Here is a 23,120-nt window from a genome sequence, read left to right as displayed (position 1 = left end):
TACCAGGTGTGTTTGTGTGCACATATGTATATGTACCAGGTGTGTGTGTGCACATGGCTGCAGGAAGAGGGTGAGGGTGTCCCTGGAATTAGAGTCATTGAACGCTGTAAACTACCACATGGGTTCTGGAAACTGAGCCTGGGTCCTCCGCCAGTGCTGTAAGCATTCTCTCCAGCTCCTGGCCATGAGCTCTGTCGGGCCTCTTTCCTCAGCCTCTCATGCACTGGGGCTACAAATGGGGGCAGAAGCTTCTGCACATTCTCTCTCCACTTTCCACACACGGCACAACGGTTCACAGCTCACAGAACATGGGCCCATGGCGTGTTTGGAAGGATGGCTGTTCTGCCTGCTGCCAGACTTGGGGCTGGAGAGCAACTGCTGATGTTCTTTGTTGTGTGAGTTCACTTTGGGCTGAATGTGGAGAGTTGCATGTGGGAGGATCTCTGAAAGCTGCTCTGGTGGGGGCAATGTGTAAATATAAAAACCAAGGGCAGGGCCAGGCAATGGTGGCGCTCGCCTTTAATCCCAGCACTTGGGAGGCAGAGGCAGGTGGATCTCTGTGAGTTCGAGACCAGCCTGGTCTACAGAGCTAGTGCCAGGACAGGCTGGAAAGCCACAGAGAAACCCTGTCTCGAAAAACCAAAAAAAAAAAAAAAAAAAAAAAAACCAAGGACGGGGCTGGAGAGATGGCTCAGAGGTTATGAGCACTGGATGCTCTTCCAGAGGACCTGAGTTCAATTCCCAGAAACCACATGGTGGCTCACAACCACCTATGATGAGATCTGGTGCCCTCTTCTGGTGTGCAGGCACATACATGCAGACAGAACACCATATACATAATAAATAAATAAATAAATCTCAAACAAACAAAAAACCAAGGGCAGGCTGGGCTCACAATTGTAGTCATAGCATGGGAGAGTATAGGAGAAGGGAGTCAAGATTGGTCTGGGCTGTGTGTGTGTGTGGTGAGTGTGTGGTGTGTGTGTGAATGGTAAGTGTGTGGGGTGGGTGTGTATGGTAAGTGTGTGTGTGGTATGTATGTGTGGGGAGTGTGTGTATGGTAAGTGTGGTATGTGTGGTGATGTGTGTAAATGTATGTATATGGTGTGTGTGTGTCTGTGTGCAGTATTACCATACATGTAAAGAGAGAGGCTGGAGGACCAGCAAAACTTCAAATCCAGCCTGGTTTAAATAGTTCTAGGCCCGCAAAGGGGAGTACATGGTAAGACTCTGTTTCAAGCAACAACAAACAAAGACATAAGAAACACAGGTTTCAGACTGGCTGTGGAGGCCCAAAAATGTGAGCCTATTTCTACCTCATTTGAAGGTCAGAGAATTTGAGTTTGCTCAATTGTTGCAACAGTCAGGGCTACACATTCTGAATCAGGATGTGGCTACTCGATCTTCTGACATTAAGATGGCTTATACAGCTAGGTCCACTCCACCCTGACCTATGGTCGAAAATTCAACAAGTACTTCTGCTTGTTCTTTTGAAACAGGAGGTTTGACCTTGGGCATGGCTGTGGTCTAGGGTGGGATCTCTGCCTAAACAACAGAACGCTAATGACTTGATGTCTCAAAGTGTTGGAGCAGGTTAACTGTTCTAGTTGCTCTTCCTTTCAAGTTAAAGCGGTCTTTTGTCTTTTCCCCTGTGGTATTGGGGTTTAAAAGTGTAAGAAAAGGAAAGGCAGGGGATTTCAGTATTCATTGGAACTCCCTCCTGGTACTATTCTGTTTTTCTGTTTTATTATTTTCACATGTGTCTTTGTATTCTTTACTAATATTTCTAAATCCCCACACCCCTACCCTGACAAGAGCTGCCTTTGTTGAGACTGGTCCCTGACAGCTGGCCTGGGTTAGAGTTAAAGCTTGTCTCAAAGAGTAAAACAAAACAAACAGGTCTAGGGAGATTGCTCAGGTGATAAAGTGCTTGCTACACAAGCATAAGGCCCTGAGATCAAATCCCCAGTACCTACTCACATAAAAGCTGGGGCTGGTAGCATGTATTTGTGGGGCAGTGTTGTGTGTGAGACGCTATTCCTGGGGAAATAAGTGAAAATGTCTAGTCATCCCGGACAGAGAGCCAATGACAGAAAAGTGAACAAATGAGTGTACTGGGGTCACTTAACAGGAGCAGGGATGACTTAAAAGCACCCTGGCATGGATGCTGGACCCTGGAGCATACTGCACAGCCTGCATGCAGTTCAACAGGTCGGGAATCTCCTCTTTTTAGCACTGCTTACTGATTGTATAACCTTGGGAACTGAGGCATCTGTGCAGCTGGTCAGTTTCAGGGACTTCCTGAGATTTGTGAATTGCCTTCTTCCTGAGTCTTAACAAGCCTGGAACTTTCCTCTCCAGGATGGAGTGCTTTAACTGGGAGGAAACTGCTACACAAGAGGCAGAGCCCAGGGACATGGCAGGTGCTTGCTGGGCAGAGAGCCTGAAGCATGTCTGTCTTAGTTTTTATTATTGTAAAGAGACAACATGGCCATGGCAACTCTTACAAAGAAAACATTTAATTGGCATCTTACGGTTTCAGAAGTTCAGTCCACTATCATTATGATGGGGAGCATGGTGGCATGCAGGTAGATATGATGCTGACTACATCTTGACCAGAGGCAATAGGAAGTTGGCTGCCTGTCAGACTGAGTGAAACTGGAGAAAAGAGACCTTAAAGCCTGTCCCTACAGTGACACATTTCCTCCAGCAAGGCCACACCTAACAATGTCTCTCCCTTTGGGCGTCATTTTCTTTCAAACCGCCGCAATGACTAAGGAAGATGCTCAACTTCAACTTTGGACTGGACTATGTGTGCACATGCATAAATACATCACACACACACACACACACACACCCCAAAAGACAAAAGCCATGCATGGAAGAACATATCTGAAACCTTAGCACTTGGGAGGTAGAGATAGGGGGACCAGGAGTTCAGGCAGCTTCCACTACATGATAGGCCAACATTGGTTACATGACAAATTAAAAAAGGAAAAAAAAAAGTCCAAGATAAAAAAGTGAACACCAGCCAGGTGGTGGTAGCTCATGCCTTTAATCCCAGCACTTAGGAGGCAGAGGCAGATGGATCTCTGTGAGTGAGTTGGAGGCCAGCCTGGTCTACAAAGTGAGTTCCAGGACAGTCAGGGTTGATGCTCAGAGAAACCCTGTGAACATCAAGGGTATAAGTTTATAGAGTGTCCAAAGTGGTGGTCAATTATATATATATATTTTTAAAATACATTATTATTAAGATGGGGCATAGCTCAGTGGTGGTCAGAGAGAACTTCTGGAGTCTATTCCAGGGACCCAGTCCAGGCGGTCAGACTCGATCCCAAGCAGCTTTACCCACTGCCTGTGGGGCATCAGTTACCTGCCATTTGCCCACTCTTGCCTTCTCCGGAAGTTCCACACCCTCTGTGGAAACTGACAGTGACAGCTGCTGGCTGTGGCCACTGGGAGCCAAGGTGATCTAAGCTTGGAAAACCATGCCAGACTTTTGAATTAGGAGTGAATACTGCAGAGGGAGCCAGCATTGGCTAGGTTTCCCAGCCATGACAGCTGGAGAAGATCCGATTTTCTGAAGATGGAGGAAACAATTTCTCAGCCTACAAAACCATCTATAATCAGATCTTGACATTCTCTGCACAAGGAAGTGGGAATTGGTTCCATAGTTCAGCAGCAGAGTGCTTGCCTAGAATCCCCCAGTGAGGGGCTGGGGTGTGGCTCAGTGGTAGAGTCCCCCAGTGAGGGCTGGGGCAGGTGGTTCAATGACAGGATACTTACTTAGCAAGCCAGAGACCTTGGGTTCCATCCTAGTACACAAGACAAACAAGGAAGGAAGAAAGAATGGAAAGAAAGTATGAAAATAGGGTCTTTGTTTCTTCCCCTCAGATCTGTGTAGTTTGGGGGCTGGTACACAACCAACAGAAGGTTCTAGAAGCAGTACCACCAGCCATCATGAGGGAAAACAAATTACACAACTTCTGCCAGGATCATGGGGATGGTCATTTTCCCATATCTGAGAGCTTGAGCTTTATTTTTTTAAGATTTATTTATTTATTTATTGTGTATACAACATTCTGCCTGCATATATGCCTGCTGGCCAGAAGAGGGCACCAGATCTTATTACAGATGGCTGTGAGCCACCATGTGGTTGCTGGGAATTGAACTCAGGAGCTCCAGAAAAGCAGCATCGCTCTCCAGCCACTTGATAGTCTTTTCTTGCAATTTAGCCTAGACTGGTCTTGAATTTGGGATTATCTTGTCTCCGACTCCTGAGTGTTGGGATGTCAGCTGTGAACCACCATGTCTGTCTCTCCAGCAACTTTTTTGGGGGCTGGGGTGGGGCTGGGATGGAGTCCAGGACCTCATGCATGAGGGAATATTTTACAATTTAGCTATGTCCTACCCCTCCCTGGGTGTCTTAGCTATGGTTACTATTGCTGTGAGGAAACACCATAACCAAAAATCAGCATGGGGAGGAAAGGGTTTACTTGACTTTCGCTTGCAGTGATCACTGAAGGAAGTGAGGACAAAAACTCAAGCCAGGCTGGGACCTGGAGGCAGGAGCTGATGCAGAGGCCATGGCGGGTGCTGCTTACTGGCTTGTTCTGCTTTATTACAGAACCCAGGACCACCAGCTCAGGGATGGCACCATCATGGGCTGGGCCCTCCCCCATCAATCACTAATTAAGAAAATGCCTAGCAGGGTGGTGGTGCAATATCTTTAATTCCAGCACTCAGGAGGCAGGGGCAGGCAGATCTCTGAGTCTGAGGTCAGCCTGATCTACAGAGCTAGTTCCAGGGCTACCCAGAGAAACTATCAAGCCGGGCGATGGTGGCGCACTCCTTTAATCCCAGCACTCGGGAGGCAGAGGCAGGCGGATCTCTGTGAGTTCGAGACTAGCCTGGTCTACAGAGCTAGTTCCAGGACAGGCTCCAAAGCCACAGAGAAACCCTGTCTTGAAAAAAAAAAAAAAAAAAAAAAAAAAAAAAAAAAAAAAAAAAAAAAAAAAAAAAAAAAAAAAAAAAAAAAAAAAAAAAAAAAAAAAAAAAAAAAGAAACTATCAAGGAATCAGAAAAAAAAAATGAGGAAAAAGAAAATGAAGAAAATGCAGTACAGACTTGATCTTGCGGAGGTTTTTCTCAGTTGAGGGTCCCTCCTCACAACTCTAGCCTATGGTACACTGACATAAAACTAGCCTGCACACTGGGAAACTCTAAGCAGGAGCTCTACCACTGAGCCACACCCCAGCCCCTCACTGGGGGATTCTAGGCAAGTGCTGTTCTGCTAAGTGACAGTTCCTGGTCCAGGGACCCCTTTGTTTCATCTTCTGATGGAGCATTGAGCCAGAGGCACTCAAGTGAGACTCCATCCTCCACTCTCCACCTGCAGCAACGCCGAGCAGTTAAATCATCATCGCCACCATCATCCACCACTCTAAGGAGTGACTTGTGATGAGTGCCTGCTGAACAGAAGGGCAGCCACGCCTTTTTGACTGCAGGCAGCGGGTGACCGCACCATGATCTGGTCACTGGGGAACCTGTGGTGTCCTCATCAAACCGGTTCTATAGAGAGGTTTCAGTTGGTGACCGTTGTTGGCTAGCGGCCACTAGTCTCACGGCTTTCCAATCCCAGCTCTCCAAGTTGCTCCTGGGAGTTTGTGACTGACCCAAAAAGCTCCTCTCAATAAATCCCCTGTGTTCCCGAGGTGGCTTCTGTTGCCTATTATTATTAGTAACTTATCTGTGAGTCAAACTTTCCGGCACCCTTCCCACGGGACACCGATTCTCTACAGTCTCAGTTTCGACGCCCCTCTTCCGGGAAGCCTCCCCCCATTACCTGGGTCAAGCAGGGCACCTCCCTCTGGCTTCCTATAGTCCCTTGTTGTCCCCTTCCAAAGCAACTTTTTTTTCCCCCACCTTAGGCTGGTCCAGGCCTGCCTCCTCCAGCGTATTATGGGCACATGGCACAAGTGCCCCAGTGAAGAATGGGTAAGAGAGGAGGGACTCTGTGGGAGGATGGACACACGGCAGGGTCTCACCTAAAGCAAATGGACGCTGAGTCCCTCTAAGCAACGCTGGAGAAGAGTCTGCGGTCTGGTTGAGACCATGGTCACACTAGTTTGGGAGAAGGGGAGGAGGGGAGCTGTCTGTGGATTGGCAGGGGGATTGCTGCACGCTGGAGTCCAGCCTGGGCTATATAGGGATAGAGCAGATGCAGCAATCCAGGTCCCTAACTGAAAAACAAACAAGTGATCTTGGATTTGGGTTTCTGGTCCCACGAGGGTGGGGGCCAGGACTGGATGTGTAGTTAGGGGACTCCATGTCTGAAGGAGGAGCCTACGGCTCTGATGGGTGGGAAGGTCTGAGGGTGAAGGGGCCCTGGTTCCTGAGTTAATGGCGGAAGTGTCAGGGGTCAGACTGTCCCCCATGGTGTTGCTGGTGTCCCTCACACGCGGAAGGACTGAAGGGCCAGGATTCAATTTATTTCAGCGTCATCACCCCTTCCAGCTCCAGGGCGCCCTTCCTCCAGTCCAGGTGCCCTGTCAGGCAGGAGAAAAGGGCATTAGAGCTTTGTTTACTTATTTATTATTTATATTTCTTGTTTTTTTCTGAAATAGGGTAACTGCCCTCGCTGTCCTGGAACTTGTTCTTGTTCCTGCCTCTGCTTCTCAAGTGCTGGGATTAAAGGCACCAGCCACCTCTGCCTGACTTATCTGTATTTTTTAAAAAGAAGTTTATTAGGCTGGACAGTGGTGACACATGCCTTTAATCCCAGCACTTGGGAGGCAGAGGCAGGCGGATCTCTGTGAGTTCGAGGCCAGCCTGGTCTACAAGAGCGAGTTCCAGGACAGCTAAGACTATTACACAGGGAAACCCTGTCTGGAAGAACTATGTTGCTGAAACCCCGCCCCCTTCATTATTTTGAGGCAGGATGGTGAATAGTCTGCTGACAGTGGCATCAGAGCCAGTCCCATCTGGGACAAAGGAGGGCAGCAGGACTCACCTGGCCTCTAGATCTGGGACACATCTGGGGGCCACACAGGGCCAGCTGGAGGGGAGAATTCCCGCTCAGGAGCTTCTGCTGCGAGAATCACTGGTCAGCACTGTTTCAGTCTTTTTCCTCTGCCCACCCTTCCAAGACCTTGAGTTCTCACAGTACTGGGCAGGGCCTCTCTACTTACCCTGTGGCCCCCTCCCTGGCCTGGGGCCTGGTGGGGACTTCCCACATAACCGAGGCCATTTTTGGTAAATGAAGGGGAGCTCGGAGTCTGGGCAGGGTGAGGGGTGCCTGGTAGGAAGGAATTAGGAAATGTCAGGCCAGTGAGACAGCTCACTGTGTAAAGACGCTTACTGTCAAACCTCCCGACCTGAGTGAGTTCCATCCCCAGGTCCCATGTGATAGGAGAAAACTGAGTTGTGTAAATTGTCTTCTGACCTCTATAAGTGTGCCGAGGCAGAAGCACACACACACAATTGAGAAAAATAAAATAGGGGCTGGAGAGATGGCTCAGAGGATAAGAACATTGTCTGCTCTTCCAAAGGTCCTGAGTTCAATTCCCAGCAACCACATGGTGGCTCACAACCATCTGTACTGAGGTCTGGTGCCCTCTTCTGGCCTGCAGGCATACAGACAGAATATTGTATACATAATAAATAAGTAAATATTTTAAAAAAAGAAAAAGAAAAGAAAATTTGGGTGCTGGAGAGAGCACTGGCTGCTCTTTCAGAGGACCTGGGTTCAGTTCCCAGGACCCACATACAGCTCACAACTGTCTGTTAGTCCGGTTCCAGTGGATTTAACACTCTCACATACACATACACACAGGCAAAACACCAATGCACATAAAATAAAATAAAATCTAAAGTAGTCCAACCCACCATAAATAAAACAACAACACCCTTTCTTTCTGCGTGGAAGAAAAGTTCACTGCTGACAGGACAGCTCAGCAGTAAGAAGTGCTGGTCAAGCCTGATGACCTGTGGTCAATCCTCGGAACCCACGACAGAAAGAGAGAATCAGCTCCTGAAAGTTACCCCCTGACCTCAGCACCTGAGAGCTTTACACACACACACACACACACACACACACACACACACACACACACACACACACGTCAAACACACACACACGCTAATAGTAAATTTTAAAAGAAAACAGAAATCTCCCAACTGGGGCTGGCTGTGGTGGCAGAAGCAAGAGGATCTCTGAGTTGTAGGCCAGCTTGGCTTCAGGACAGCAGGACCAGAGAAACCCTGTCTTAACAAAACAAAACCTGTAAAACAAAACCAGCTGGATGATGGTGGCGCATGCCTTTAAATCCTGCACTTGGGAAGCAAAGACAGGCGGATCTCTGTGAGTTCGAGGCCAGCCTGGTCTACAGAGTAAGTTCCAGGACAGGCTCCAAAGCCACAGAGAAACCGTTTCTCAAAAAAAAAAAAAAAAAAAAAAAAAAAAGAACCCCTCCCGCACAAATCAAAGCAACAACAGCAACAACAAAAAAACCCACCAACCAAAAACTCCCCCCAAAACCCAAAAAGGCCCCAACCCCAAAAAAGGAACTAGGAAGCCATCCTTGGCTACATAGCAAACATAAGTGAGGCCCTGTCTAAAATACCCATCCACTCATGCCACAAACATCTCTGGAGCATCGTTTTAGGCTTTTGAGACACAGCATTAGGGAGAAAAACATCTCTGTTCTGTAGAACTGACATACATGGAGAAACAAGGAGAAGGGCTCTTGCAGTGGTGGGGCGAGGCAGAGGGAGGAGGGACGAAAGGCAGTTCCCAAGCAAGGAAACAGCTCAGATGTTCGGAGGCCTTTCAAGTCAAGGAGAGAGTGATGTTGGCCAGAGAGAGGGGGGCAGCTGCAAAGGCCTCTGGGAGACTGGAATGACAGGCCAGAAGCCAAGGGGAAAGGCTCCAAGGTAGGAGGTGCTGTGGTGAACGAGGCTTGCTGGCCTTGGAAGGATAAGGCTTCGTAGCTTAGACCCACAATAACAGGACTGAGAAAGCCAAGGCAAGAGGATCTGAGTTCAGACACAGCCCCACTTTACAAGAGGATCTGAGTTCAGACACAGCCCCGATTTTACGTAGTAAGATTCTGCCTGGAAAGCACACGCAGAAGGACTGTATACCAATCCTCATTATGTTAACTACAGCCATGAAAACGAGAAGACCCATCCAGTGCCCATGGTGGTCTTTGGTGGTAGGCCCAGGTATGTCACACGCGGTACAGAAGGTATGTCACACACCATACAGACCATAGAACATCATTTGGTTCCTAGGCTCCGTAAACTGAAGCCAGGGATAATGGGTTTCGTGGTGTCTCCTCTGGATCCGTGGCTGTCATAGAAATAGAGTATGTGAAGAAGCTGTGAGCCCCCTTTAAGAAGAGAGGAAGGGGCTATGGGTGTGGCTCAGTGGTAGAGCCCCTGCCTAGAATCCCCCAGTGAGGGGCTGGGGTGTGGCTCAGTGGTAGAGCCCCTGCCTAGAATCCCCCAGTGAGGGGCTGGGGTGTGGCTCAGTGGTAGAGCCCCTGCCTAGAATCCCCCAGTGAGGGGCTGGGGTGTGGCTCAGTGGTAGAGCCCCTGCCTAGAATCCCCCAGTGAGGGGCTGGTGCGTGGCTCAGTGGTAGAGCACCTGTTTAGAATCCCCTAGTGAGGGGCTGGGGCGTGGCTCAGTGGAGTACTTGTCTAAAATATACAAGACTCTGGGTTCAGTTCTTAGAACCTAAAAATAAAGATGGGAGGGGTGCTGGAGAAATGGATCAGTGATTTAGAGCCAGATTCAGCTTCTGATACCCACAAGGTGACTCACAACCATATGCAACTCCAGTTCCAGGGGTTCTGGTGCCCTCTCCTGACTTTTGCAGACACTGTACACACCTGTATGCACATGCTACACAACATACATTCAGGCCTACACAGATAGATGAGACATGCCAGGGGCGGCGGTGCACGCCTTTAATCCAGCACGCAGGAAGGAGAGGCCGGTGGATCTCTGTGAGTCCTAGACCAGCCTGGTCTACAGAGTGAGACCCTATCTCAAAATAAAACAATGGGGCTGGAAAGATGGCTTAGTGGTTGAGTAGCCAGTGAGGACCGGGGTTCAGTTCCCAGCACCCACACAGAGGCTTAAGGACTGTCTGTAACCTCAATTCTAGGAGATCTCATACCCTCTTCTGGGCACCAGGCATGTGTGCACGCGTGCGTGTGTATGTGTGCACGTGCACACCACACACAGACACACACACATTCAAAGCAATCATACATTAAAATAAATATATATTAAAAAACCAAAAAAATCCAGGATCTCTCAGTGTAGTCCTGGCTGTCCTGGAATTGCTCTTTAGAGCAGACTAGCCTGGAACTCCCAGGAGATCCGCCTGCCTCTGCCTCCCAGGTGCTGGGATTAAAGACCTGTGCCACCTAGTCTGGCCTGGAAAAAAAATCTTAAAAATAAATAATAATAGGGAGGAAAATGGAAGGAGGTGGAAATTTTTAAGTAAAAAAAAATTCTATCAACTAAAAATAAATAAATAAATAAATAATCATGAGGGAAGAAGGTGAAGGACGTAACAAAAGCCACATACTTTTGAACTGCTCTCAAAAGAATAGTCACATTTCCTGAAGCGGGCAGGCTCAGGGCTTTCTCTTCCCTGGTGTGTAGGGAAAGCCAAGGAGTAGGAGTTTACAGGAACGTGAACAGGAGCAGCGGCGATTCATGCCAGGCGGAGGGCGCGGCCCAGGCCAAGGTGCACCCATCTGGCTGGAGGTGATCGGCAGGCTGCTGTCCTGGCTGCTGCCCCTCCCTGTCCTCAGGGAGCCAGCTGAGTACCTCCTAATGTTTCCATTTGCCTTTGGCCGTGGGTCCAGATCTGTTTTTAGCTTCTCTCCCTGGGCTCTCGCCCCCCCTTCCTGCTGACTCTCGTTTGCTGTGATAGAATAACGTTCCCGGATTTCCTGAGTTGTTTGTTTGAAGTCAGCTGGGTATTGATCGGGCCAGCGTGCACTGGGCTAGGCTGCGGGGACAGCTGCCCTCCCCGTTGGGGAGGGTCTCAGAAGGTCCAGGGGTGTGGAGTGGGAGGGGCAAGAAAGAGAAACAGAGCTCGTTTGAAGAGTGAGCACGTGGGAGCTGGATTGAGGAGTGTGTTCTTCGTTCCAGTACTCAGGAGGCTGAGGCAGGGAGATGGAGAGTTTCAGCCAGCACGGATGTCAAACTGGAGCCCGATTCCCAAAGGACAGGAAAGAGGAGGGGGAAGAAGGAGGGGGGGTGAGGAGGAAGTAGAGTTGGAAGAGGAGAGCTGGAGGGATGGCTCAGCGGTTAAGTCCTGGCTGCTCTTGCAGAGGACCCAGGTTCAGTACCCGGCTCTCATATGACAGCTCATAACCCACTGGAACTGGGAATCTGGCTTCCATGGGTACCACGTGTTCACCGTGGACTGAAAGACATGCAGCCAAAGCACTCATCCACATCAAACAGAGGAAGCGGGGAGGGCATCCTGAGGAGTCCATCGCTGTGACCCCAGACTGTGGCCACATGGAGGGAAATGAGACTCTAACCACATCCATCTCAGATGTCACTCACCACTGTCAGCCAGCCGTTGTCTTGGGGTGTCCTAGGGGACGGATCTTCAGGGGGCAATGGGGGAGCAGCGGGAGTCACCTGAAGGAAACAGAGGAGGTCGGCTGTGGGCTAATTCCTCATCGTGTCCAGCAGGGGGCGCTGTGCAGACTCCCTGCCGCGGGTACAGGGTCTCACCCTCATATCACACTGCCAGGGAAAGCCAGGCCAGACTCAGCCAGGCAGACACTCCCGTTCTAGACCCTCTCCCTCAAACCCAGAGGCCAGGTCCCAGCCTCCTCCCTTAGACCAAGATTCTAGTCTTCAGCCCCCTCCATCAGACCCAAGACTTCCTCCATCAGACCCTGGGAACAGTGGTTCTAGGCCCTGCCTGGCCCTGCTCACCTGGTCCAGATTCCACACAGCCTCATGGTGACAGTTGTCTCTGGCTTCCTCTGTGGTGGCTCTGAACTCCACGGACCTCTCTTGTGCCTGACAGATACTCACAGCCTCGTGGCCTTTGATCTGACACCGGCAGAAGGGACAGGTCTGGCTATCCGACTGCTGGGGACAAGGAAGAAAAATGTCAATTACCCTCTTGTCTCCCTTCTGACTTCAAATGCACTAAGCGATGTAGGGAGGGAAGGCTGGAGAGAGCTGAGCTCTGGACCGGGTGAGCGTTGGGGAGAGGGTTGGGATGGGGCTGGCCTGGTCTGAATCCAGGAAGGACTTGCAGGCCAGGGCCTAGGCCAGCAGAGCTCAGGTCTTTGCTGAGGGATTTGAAGGGCTGGCCCCTCCTCGTACCACTGATGATGGAATATTTAGTTCTAGCCTTTAGAGGCTTAGGTCAAGGTCCGGTAAGGGAAAGCTATTGACGCCACACAGGCCTGCTGGAAGGGAGAAGGGAGCCCTTTCTAAAACCCATTATGTAGCTGCTCAGGGAGGAATGGAGGCTGTGACTCAGGGTGAGGTGGGTCCAGAGACATTAACTCAGACAGCCAGGGCCCTGAGTGGCCTGACCGGACCTCTGTTCTCTCATGAGGCCCCTGGGAGATCTAGACGGGGCTTTTAGGGGAGGGAGGGGCAGAAAGATGACAAATGGCAGCCCCACCTGCCAGGTAGCCAGGCAGTGGCTGCAGAGAAGGTGCCCACAAGGCTCGATCCTCACGTCCTTGTCCCTCTCAGCACAGATCTTGCACAGCTCAAATGTGGAGTTCATGGCTTCATAGAGCTGCAGTTGCTCCTGGGAGGTAAATTGGTGGGGTGAGGGGAGGCTTGGGAGGACGGTCCCCGGCTTCTGTGCCAGCCTGGATCCTGTCCCAAGTCTGGGTGGAGCACGGCTGGTACAGTGTCTGCCCGTTCCACCCCTAGCTCTAGCACTGGGGGTGGAGCACACGCAGGGGAGTCAGAAGTTCAAGGTCAGCTTCTGTCATGACCCAAATTAAACCAAACCAAACGACAACAAAATAAAATCCCTCACATAAAACCACAGCCAGGTTGAAGGCCAGTGCACCTAAGGCCTTCACAGGCACCATCATCATCGTTTTCTTTCCTGGCCAAGAGATCTCACGAAGTGACCCAGAGGCAGACCCGAGCCTACCCGGCAGTGGAATTATAGCCACAAGTCACCACCAGGCCAATCATGTATTCAACCCCGAACAAGATTTCCGGATTTGTCTTTACTCAGGAATGCTAACTTTTTTAGCCATTTGTTTTTTTTTTTAGACTCTTTTGTTTATGTTCTTTGTGTATGTGTGAAAGACTGCATGTATTTTTTGTGCATCGCTTGTGTGTCTGGTGTCGGTGGACACTGAATCTCCTGGACTGGAGTTACAGGTGAAGCTGCCAGGTGGGTGCTGGGGACCGAACCGGGGTCCCCTGCAAGAACGGCGAATGCTCTTAGTCACCGAGCCACCTCTCCAGCCCCAGAACTACTCGATTTAGCAAATACGACATGTTTCATTCCACTTGAATTTCAGATAAACAGCAATGAGAGTATTAAGAAGGGGCTGGAGAGGTGGCTCCACTGTGAAGACTCTCTGCTGCTCTTGCAGAGGACCCACGGTTGGTTCCCCAGCATTCATCCAGGGAAGCACACAATCTCCTGGAGCTCCAGGGGCATTCGGCACCCCTGGCTTTCGAGGGCACTTGGGCTCACAAGCATAAGTCCACATGCAGATAGACACATATACACATAATTAAGTAAAAATAGGTGCTGGAGAGATGGCTTAGCAGTTAAGAACATCGGCTGCTTTTCCAGAGGACCCAGGTTCAAACCCCAGCACCCGCATGTCAGATCACATATATCTGTAACTCCAGTTCCAGTGGATCCAACACCCACTTCTGGCTTCTGTGGGCACTACACACAGAGACTACACATACCTACAGACAAACACTCACACACATAAAGTATTTTTTAAATAATAAAAATAAATACTTAAGATATATATTAAAATAATATGAATAGTGAGTATATATCAAATATAGAATGAAATTACTTAGGATAAAAAAATCTCATGGTGTCAAAGGACTGTAATTCCTCCAGAGGCTGAGGCAGGAGGTTTGGGAGCTCCAGGCCAGCCTCAGCTACATAGAAAGGTCTTGTATCAAAAACCCAAGGGCCAGGCACGGTGGTGCATACTTTTAATTCCAGTGTTTAGGAAGCAGAGGTAGTTGGATTTTGAGAGCTTGAGGCCAGCCTCGTGGACCACTACATAAGAAGTTCAGGGACAGCCAGGTCTACAAAGAGAGACCTTGTCTCAAAATAAATAATAATAATAATAGTAATAATAATACCACCACCATGTGGGGGGCAAGAGCTGAGCTGTTGGTGGTACTCTGTGGACATGCAGCCCATCAGTCGCGTGGAAGTCAGAGAATGGCCAGCAGGACTCTGCTCTTTCCTTAGACTGCGAGGATCCTGGGAGCTGAACTCAGGTCTTCAGGCTTGGCTGCAGTGCCTTTGGCTAGAACTTTTGTTAATTCCCAGTCCTTTGCAGTTATAGTCAATAAAGTTATTGGCAGGCTGTGAGTTTGAGGTCAGCCTGGTCTATAGAGTGAATTCCAGGACAGCCAGGGCTACTAAAAAAAACTTGTCTCAAACAAACAAACAAACAAGAACGGGGTTATGGCTCAGCGGTAGAGCCCCTGCCTAACATGCACGAGCTCCTGAGTTCCATCCTAAAAACTAAAAGACAAACACTTTGGCTCTTCTCCTGGGTGTCTGTTCAGACTCAGAGCTGATGAACACTCAATTGCATCAGCTGTTCTGATTATCTCAGAAGCTCTTTTCTTTATTTCATATCCAATAAAACCCCATGGGAAGGAGGCTGCAGAGGCTATAGTTCCCAGCAGAAGAACTCAGACAGCCTCAGAGAAGCCAGGATTGGCTTGAGGTCACATAGCCCCATGTTGGCACTGTCTTTGAGGTCTCTGAGCTAAGGCAAGTTGGGGGTAGGAACCCGGTGTGGGTAGCAGGTGTAGGTAAGAGACTCACCTCTGATACCTCAATGCGCTGGTGGAGTTTTGCCTGGTACAGCTCGGTCAGATCTGGGTTGTGGTTCTTTCCATCAGGGTAGAGGAGGCTGAGAGAAGAACAGAGTTGGGCTCTGAGTGGCTGGACTCACAAGGATCTGCCTACCTCATTTATCCAGGGTGTGTGTGTGTGTGTGTGTGTGTGTGTGTGTATGTGTGTGTGTGTGTGTGTGTGTGTGTGTGTTAGGACCTGCCACAAGCCCACACTGGGACTCCCCAGAGCAAGTATGCTCTCCAGTCCCTGGGACAGAGCTGTCCACTTGATCATCTCAAGGAAGTCACATTGAACCTTGGTCTCTAGCCTGAGAACCAAGAAAGGAATCCAAACATCTCCCGGTCCAGGATCCCATGGCTCTTCAAAGCCAGTGCTGGAAGGTTGTTATTGTGATTATTACTGCATTTCACAGTGTGAAACCTAACCTGGAGGATGTTATGCAAGTGCTCTACCACTGAGCCACGCCCCTTAGCCCCTCACTGGGGGATTCTAGGCAGGGGCTCTACCACTGAGCCACCCCCACCCCCTCACTGGGGGATTCTAGGCAGGGGCTCTACCACTGATCCAGCTCCAGCCCCTCACTGGGGGATTCTAGGCAGGGGCTCTACTGCTGAGTCACGCCCACAGCATGACCTATACCTTTTTCTTTTTCTTGCTGAAAGTAGGTCTCACTATGTAGCTTAGAATGCAGATCTCAGGATCCTCTTGTGCCTTTAATATTTTCACACACACACACACACACACACACACACACACTCCATCCCTGCTCATGCTCAATACACTTTCAAAACAAAGAACAAAAGCCAAAGGGGGAAAAAAAACCTAATAAAATAAATAATGTAATAAAAGCAAGGGGACCAGTCATGAAATGGAGGTGAAGAGAACCTGCCTCTTCCCCAGAGGAGCAACTCTGTGATGATTCAAGGCCTTTGCCATCTTATAGAATAGTACCCCAGGGAACAATGAGAAACAACATGTCTGCTGTCTGTCTGTCTGTCTGTCTGTCTGTCTGTCTGTCTGTCTGTCTCTCTCTCTCTCTCTCTCTCTCTCTCACACACACACACACACACACATACACACACACATCTCCGTCTCTATATCACTCTAACCATGCAGTTCCCTGGTAGCTCCTTGCCTAGCTGGGTCACTGGTCCCCGGCAGCGCAAACCAGATAAGATCTGGGTGAGGGAGAACAGGGGAGAGCAGCCTGCCCCTCCCCTCCTCACCCTACAGCGGGCAACTTCCCGGAGGAAACTGGAAACTGGAAAAAGCTGAGGTTACAGGTGGAAAACCACCAGTCTAGCTGTTTCCCTGACTCCTGCCCCGCCAATCTAGATCCTAGAGCAGGGTATAGCCTCCAGAAACACAGACTCTGGAGCCCAGACCAAGTAACCTGCTGTGTGGAAGCAGACATTCTGCTGCCTCGAGAGCCTGCCCGCCCCCTGCTGGGCGCCTGTGGCGTTGCAGTTTGGTGTGTCTGCCCACCCTGCACCATCCCGCCATGGTTTGTGCATAATCTGGATTTTGCTGACACCTCTTTCCTTTCGGGTTGGACACTCACATGCCGTCCTTTTGTCCTTTCAGGAGCACCTGGAACAGGGGTTTGTTGGGAGGAATGGTCTGTAGGATGCTTCCCTCGGGACTCACGTACCCAATAGCCCACTGCCCCAGGCGAGTACAGCTGGGCCTGAAGATGTAGCTGTGGGGAGATAGTGGGATGGAGCAAGAGAGTGGCCGCTGCTGCCCATGATGGAAACACCCATCTGTCTGCCGCACCCGGGATCCAGGTATCTTCCCGTCCTTTGTGGTAGCTAGCAGTGCTTTGCTCCCCACCCTAATTATAAACTGGAAGGGTGTATGGCTATAGCTTCAGACATTGCCCACTGTAGGGACAGGTCACGACTGAGAATCAGGCTAATACAGGAAAAAAACAAGGCAAAGCACACCCAGACACTGATACAAGCTTGAAAGCTTGTATCCATCCGTGCTGGAATCCCATACTCCGGTTCTTTCTTTCAATTTTATAATTTCCCTCCCTGCCCTATACAGCAGGGTCAAGGCTAGCCTGGCCTAACAGAAACCTTGTCTAGGAACCCATCTGGACAAGGATGTTACCACTGATCAGAATGCCTGGTATGATGCAGAGACAGAGGGACTGACAGAGTTGGACAGAGAGGACAGACTGAGGAAGACCCTCCCCTCTCTCTTCCTTCCTCTTCCGCCCGCAGCTCGTAGTGAATGGGGAGCTCTGGGAAGCAGCTGCTCTCTACCCTGATCTTCCAGAGCCCCGCAGAGGTATCTTCCCTCAACCTCCGTGCTCCTCCGTGCGCTCAGCTCCTCATCCTTAGCTCCCTAAGGAGCCCCTGACCGGAAAGGAAGTAAGGTCTCTCCAATGTCAGTTTTCCCCGTCTCTTACGCTCACCCACGAGGGCTCACGTTCGAAATATTTCAGAGGCCGGACAAGTTGAGCATGCTGCCCACCTATAATCCCAGTATTCAGGAAGCCAAAGCAAGAGGTTCCCAAGTTCAAGCCCAGCCTGGGCGACAGGGAGACCTTGTCTCAAAAGAAAACAAATAAATCCCAGCTGAGTGTGAGGGTGACATCTGTAACCCCAGCATTTGGGAGGTAAAGGAAGGATGATCAGGATTTCAAGGGTCGTCTGTAGCTACACGGCAAGTTTGAGGCCAGTCTGGGCTACAGGAAGCAAGCCCTATCGCTGCGGAACAATCTTTTTGTACACTACGAATGTGTATTACTCTCTCGCCTAATAAAGAGTTGACTGGCCTATAGCAGGGCAGGTTGAGACTAGGCGGGAAAATCAGATGAAAAGAGACACAGAGGGAACAGGTGATGAACACGCCATGCTAATGAGGGTACTGCCACAGGGCAGGGGGCAGATAAGATATATTAGTTAATTTAAAATGTAAGAATATAATCCTGGCCTATTGGCTGAGTTAAGACTCTGAGTAGTTATTTGGGAAACAGGCAGTAAGGACAGTAAAAACTCTGTCTACACCCTAGCTCCAAACAAATCCAAACAAAGAGGCTCACCACATAGCCTCTGACTTGTCAGAGATGGGCCTTATCTCGATTAGGGCCTTCAGGACTCCTTGCTGGACCAGGTATTGTTGCTTTAGTTGCTGAGCCATGGAATGACCCAGGGGGCCCCAGGAAAAGAGACTGGGCATCAGAACTTAGGGGTTTTGTTTGTTTGTTTTTTGTTGCTTTGTTTGAGATAGAGTTTCTCTGTGTAGCCCTGGCTGTCCTAGAACTCACTCTGTAGACCAGGCGGGCCTTGAACCTTGAACTCCCACCTGCCTCTTCCTCCTGAGTGCTGAAATTACAAGAGAACATCACAGGCCTCCAGCTGCAGAGTTCCTGACCTCTGGGTTCCCAGAAACCTCGATTCTTGGTCTCTCAGAACCTCAAGGATTCTTCTGCCTGCGAGCCAGGACTGGACCCCTGAACTGCCCAGCCCTGGCCCACGGAGCCGGCTTTGCTCACCTGCCTGGTTTGTCCCTGCAGGCCTGCAGGCGCGTCTGGACTTCATCATAGGTCAAGAAGGCCATGTAGCCGGGGTGGTTGACAGCCAGGAGCAGCCAGTTCTTGAGTAGGGTCGGCCACGGCTGGGAGGGACAGAGAGGGTCACTAAGGGACATATGAAGTAAACTATGATCGAAGATCTTCAGGTTCAAGACTCCGTGACCATGCTCACACCCACGGTGGCCCTGCACATTATACACACAGGAAACCATGCACCCTCTCTCCCCAGGACTCAGCGGTCCAAACAGCCCTCCTCCTTCAGATCCAGGCCCCATCTCCTCCCTCGGACCCAAAGTTCTAGGTCCACTTTTGACCTTCTCTGACCTGGAAGAGCCTGGTGAAGATGTCAAACTCAAAGACAGACACGTGGCCACTACAGGTGAGGTCCAAGGTGGAACGCAAGGCCTGGGTGATGGGGCCTGGTTCCACAGGGTGGCAAGCACACAGCAGGGACTGGAACTCCGCCCAGGGAAGCACACACCTGGATGGGAAGGGGTGGGGTTGCGGAAGCTCATGTAGGGAGGGTCTATAACAGGAGGCTACTGGTCCCCCCATCACACACACCACACACACACCATACATACCACACACACCACACACACACCACACACGCACACACATATACAAATATACACACCACACACATGACACACACGCAACACACACGCATACACACGCACATACACATACACACACACCACACACACACCACACACACAAACACACACCACACACAACACACACACATCACACAACACACACACACACACCATACACACACACTTCGGGGCATTGGGGAGAGTAGTTAAGGGACTTGCAGCCCACCATCCCCTGGTCTTGAAGGTTCACTCACCGGATTCCACAGTGCTCCCTCCAGAAGGTGTGGGCAGAGCCCTCAGTGAGCTGGTACAGGTGTCCGCAGTACCTCCCCCCAGGGAAGAGTGCACTCATCTCCGCGTGCATGTGACTGAAGATGAGGGCCAGCTTGGCCAGCTGTCGCCTGCAGGAAAAGGTTATGAGCATCACGCTGGACACAGGGAGAGTCGCTACAGGAGCAAGGCCCTCCGATTCCTTCTAATAAGTCAGTGCACCAAAGGAGCCGGTCCCTGTCCTGAGGACTCTCCTCTCTGAGCCTCAATTTCCTCATCTGTGAAGGAAAAGTGGAAGCTAATATCCAAAATAGCCTCGAACCACCAAAGGAGTCCCTGGACCTGGAACTATCACTTAGCAGAACAACAGCACTTGCCTAGAATCCCCCAGTGAGGGGCTGGGGTGTGGCTCAGTGGTAGAGCCCCTGCCTAGAATCCCCCAGTGATCTGTGCGGTCATGACTCAGTGGTACTGCCTCTTCTTACAATGCTCAGGTTCCTAGCTTCCATCCCCAGCATCTCAAAATCAAACAAAACCTGCACATCATATTGGGTCAACACTCAGTGCATGCTGATTTTATTATATTTCTCATTTATATTAATAACTTCCTTGGGCAGGTCTGCAGGGCTTCTGGCAGTTTCTTAGCAACCTAGCTTCCCAGAACGCAGAGCTGTGTAGCCCAGTGAGGTTGCCGCCCACAGCTCTGCTGGTTCAGACGGGAAGGTACACTTCTCTTTTCTTCCATTCTCCTGTTTTTTGTTTTTTTGGAGACAGGGTCTCATTATGTAGTCTCAGCTGGCCTAGAACTCACTATATAGACCAGGCTGGCCTTGAACTCACAGTGATTCACCTGCCTCTGCCTCCTGAGTACGGGGGTCAAAAGTCTCTGCTACCACAATCAGTCCAGAGTAAGGGACTGATTCTTTTTTCTTTTTTAAATTTATTTATTTATTAAAGATTTCTGCCTCCTCCCCGCCACTGCCTCCCATTTCCCTCCCCCTCCCTCGATCAAGTCCTCTTTTTTCTTTTTTTAAAGACTTGTTTTTATTTGTGTGTGTGTGTGCATGTGTGTGTGTGTGTGTGTATAGGTATGTGCACATGAGTGTGGATTTCTGAGGAGGCCAGAAGGTGTCAGATCCCTTGGAGCTGGAGTTACAGGTGATTGTGAGCCATCCATCCTGGGTGCTGTAAACCTAGGTCCTCTGCTGGGGGAATAAGCCCTCTTACCCCCTCCGTTAGTGGTTCTCAACCTTCCTATGCTGTGACCCTTTAATACAGCTCCTCAGGTTGTGGTGACCCACAACCATAAAATTATTTTCATTGATAATTCATAACTGTAATTTTGCTACAGTTATGAATCAGAATGTAAACATCTGTGTTTTAGGATGGTTCTAGCAATCGTGTAAAAAGACCAATCGACCCCAGGCTGGCAACCCACAGGTGGCGTTTACACCAGCCTGCAACAAGGTAGGCCAAAAGAAAGCAACAATTGTAACAATTTTGTTAAGCACACTGGTCCAGCTGTCTTCTGACCTGGGACCGGGACACACACACACAGAGTGAGAAATAAATTGATGAAATAAAAAAAAATGCATTTTCCATGTAGTGTATATAAATATATTTGGAGTAGTATTTCTTTCATGGGTTATAATTGGGGATAATGAGAATTTAAACAATATGGGCAGGCAGGAGATTGATTTCATTTCCTCATGAATTGAGGCGATTCTATAAGCCAGGGAAGCCATTGCTAGGGCGTGGGAGCCAAGCCAAACACTGATTTAGACCTTGCTCTGGGATCCGGGCTCCAGTCCTCCCGTGCACCTGTTCCTCAGAGAGAGAGCTGGCAAGTCCAAGGTCCTTAGCCTAGGCTTCAGGAACCGAAGTCTATGGCACTCATGCAGGTCCGGGAATGACCCAGTGTTGTTCAGACACCAGAGGTGAGCACGCTCACCCCCTCAACAGGAAGTCTCTGGGATCCCTACATTCATAAGGCGCTGTGTATCTAAGGCCCTCAGGAGAGACTCACGTCTGGATCCCAGCTGCAAGGTGATCCACAAAAGGAAGAAAGGGGGATTGGCGGCATGAGTGCTTAAGGGAAGAAAAAATGGGGTGGCTTAGTTTTCCTGGGTCTGAGGGAGGAGGGGTCTGGACCCCTGTGTCTGAGGGAGGAGGGCTGGGCCTGGGCCCCTGGGACTGAGGGAGGAGGTGGCTGGAGGCATGATCCGGAAATCATTAGTTCATGCCTTGTTTCTGAGGCAGGTCAGTGCTCACCTGAATCTGGAGCCCTCCCGGAAAACCTCCTCGTTCGCATCCTTTTTGCCTCGGGGTGGCAGCAGCTCGGCCACTTTCCTGCCTTTGGCCTCCAGATTGGCCAGGTAGATGACCAGATAATCCCCAGCGCCACCGGGACCCTCGGGGTCTCCCTCAGCCTCGCGCCGGGCTTTTGCCACTTCTCGAAGTAGTTGAGCGGTGCGGGGCAGAAGGACCCGCAGCGACGGGGGCCCCATAACCAGTCTGGGGTCCTTGCATTGCTCTTCCAAGCGCTGTAGCAGCTTCACTGCCCGGCCGAACGCTCGTGGCTCTCCCCACTGCCATCCTCGCGGGGATGCCATCGCAGCCGTGGGTCTCTCGGATAGCCTGAGATGGAGGGGTGAGGCGAGGAAAGGCTCCAGGTAGGGGCGGAACCAGGAGGGAGCAGAGGGCGGGTTCTGTAGAAAGGAAGGGGACTGCAGGTGGCAGCTGCCCTAAAGGGGCCCGACTGCAGAGTCTGAGGGAGGAGGGCTGGGGACTGGACCCCCTGGGTCTAGGGGAGGTTGGCTGGGGTCTGGACCCCTGAGTCTAAGGGAGGAGGGCTGGGGCTTGGGCTCCTTAGTGTGTGGAAAGAGGTGGCAAACAGAGGAGGAGGGTGTTAGAAGCTTGGTTCTCCACACCCCACAGGGAGGGGCTCTGGGACACAACACCCCTTCCTGAATCATTTCAGGAAGGTTTCAGTCTTTGCTCGTTGCGTGGGATCAAAGTTCAGGCAGTGGAATCTCCTAAGAACAGAAAGTCGCTTACCTACTCTGTGTCCCAGAGGGAAGGTAACTAGAACGCCCAGAGCTCTGGGTCCCATGGCAAGTAAGGGGAATTAGGTTGCAGTTTAAGTACTCAGATTTTCAAGAGGTAAAAGAGGTGTGGGGGAAAGTAAAGTTCAGGAATGCACAGGGCTGCAGGGGAGTGGCTACAGGCAGGTTTGCACTCCAACCTGTCAGACCTGTAGGGTCCGCGCCGACTGTGCTTCAGGTAGCCGCCAGGGGGCGCCGTGGACATGGTCCTCGCTGTCCAATGGCACCCAGGGCACCCAGGGCACCCAGGACACCCAGGGCAGCCATCTAGGCAGGCTGGGTGCTGATTCTCTCCAGCCTGCATTCTCCCTTCTCCCTCTCCCTCCTCCTCCTCCTTTTTCTTCTTCTTCCTCTTCCTCTCCTCCCCCTTCCTCCTGTCTCCTCTTCCCCCTGTCTCTCTCTCTCTCTTCTTTGCTCCCCCTCCTTCTAATTAGGCTCTTCCTAAATAGCTCGAGCTGTTTTTTTCTCTCTCTCTCTCTTTCTCTCTCTCTAGCTGTTTTTT

The 23,120-nt window shown here is 50.5% G+C and overlaps 1 protein-coding gene across 4 annotated transcripts; it reads right to left on the bottom strand.

Annotated features, from left to right (window-relative positions):
• Window positions 1-6,470: 6,470 nt before the first annotated feature.
• Cblc (Cbl proto-oncogene C) lies at window positions 6,471-22,380 on the bottom strand. Of its 4 annotated transcripts, XR_007589293.1 has the most exons (12): window positions 21,786-22,380; window positions 19,499-19,645; window positions 18,970-19,126; window positions 18,607-18,728; window positions 16,663-16,800; window positions 15,069-15,156; window positions 12,684-12,815; window positions 11,978-12,136; window positions 11,597-11,674; window positions 7,191-7,297; window positions 7,013-7,087; window positions 6,471-6,548 (listed from the first exon to the last, which is right to left on the bottom strand). XR_007589293.1 is itself a non-coding variant. In XM_050126335.1 (11 exons), the coding sequence occupies exons 1-11, from the start codon at window positions 22,124-22,126 to the stop codon at window positions 6,485-6,487; spliced, it is 1,533 nt and encodes a 510-aa protein (XP_049982292.1). In that variant the 5' UTR covers window positions 22,127-22,380; the 3' UTR covers window positions 6,471-6,484. The 4 variants fall into 4 exon arrangements, 3 of the variants coding, with proteins under 3 accessions (XP_049982292.1, XP_049982293.1, XP_049982294.1); XM_050126335.1 differs by lacking the exon at window positions 7,013-7,087; XM_050126336.1 differs by lacking the exon at window positions 7,013-7,087 and having other exon boundaries at window positions 11,978-12,133.
• Window positions 22,381-23,120: the final 740 nt, after the last annotated feature.

This window comes from Alexandromys fortis, unplaced genomic scaffold (assembly GCF_014885135.2).
Source record: "Alexandromys fortis isolate MF-2015 unplaced genomic scaffold, M_Fortis_MF-2015_v1.1 scaffold_240, whole genome shotgun sequence".
Lineage (NCBI taxonomy): Eukaryota > Metazoa > Chordata > Mammalia > Rodentia > Cricetidae > Alexandromys > Alexandromys fortis.
Note: the sequence above shows the minus strand (reverse complement) of the source record. Positions and strands in the feature narration are given on the sequence as shown.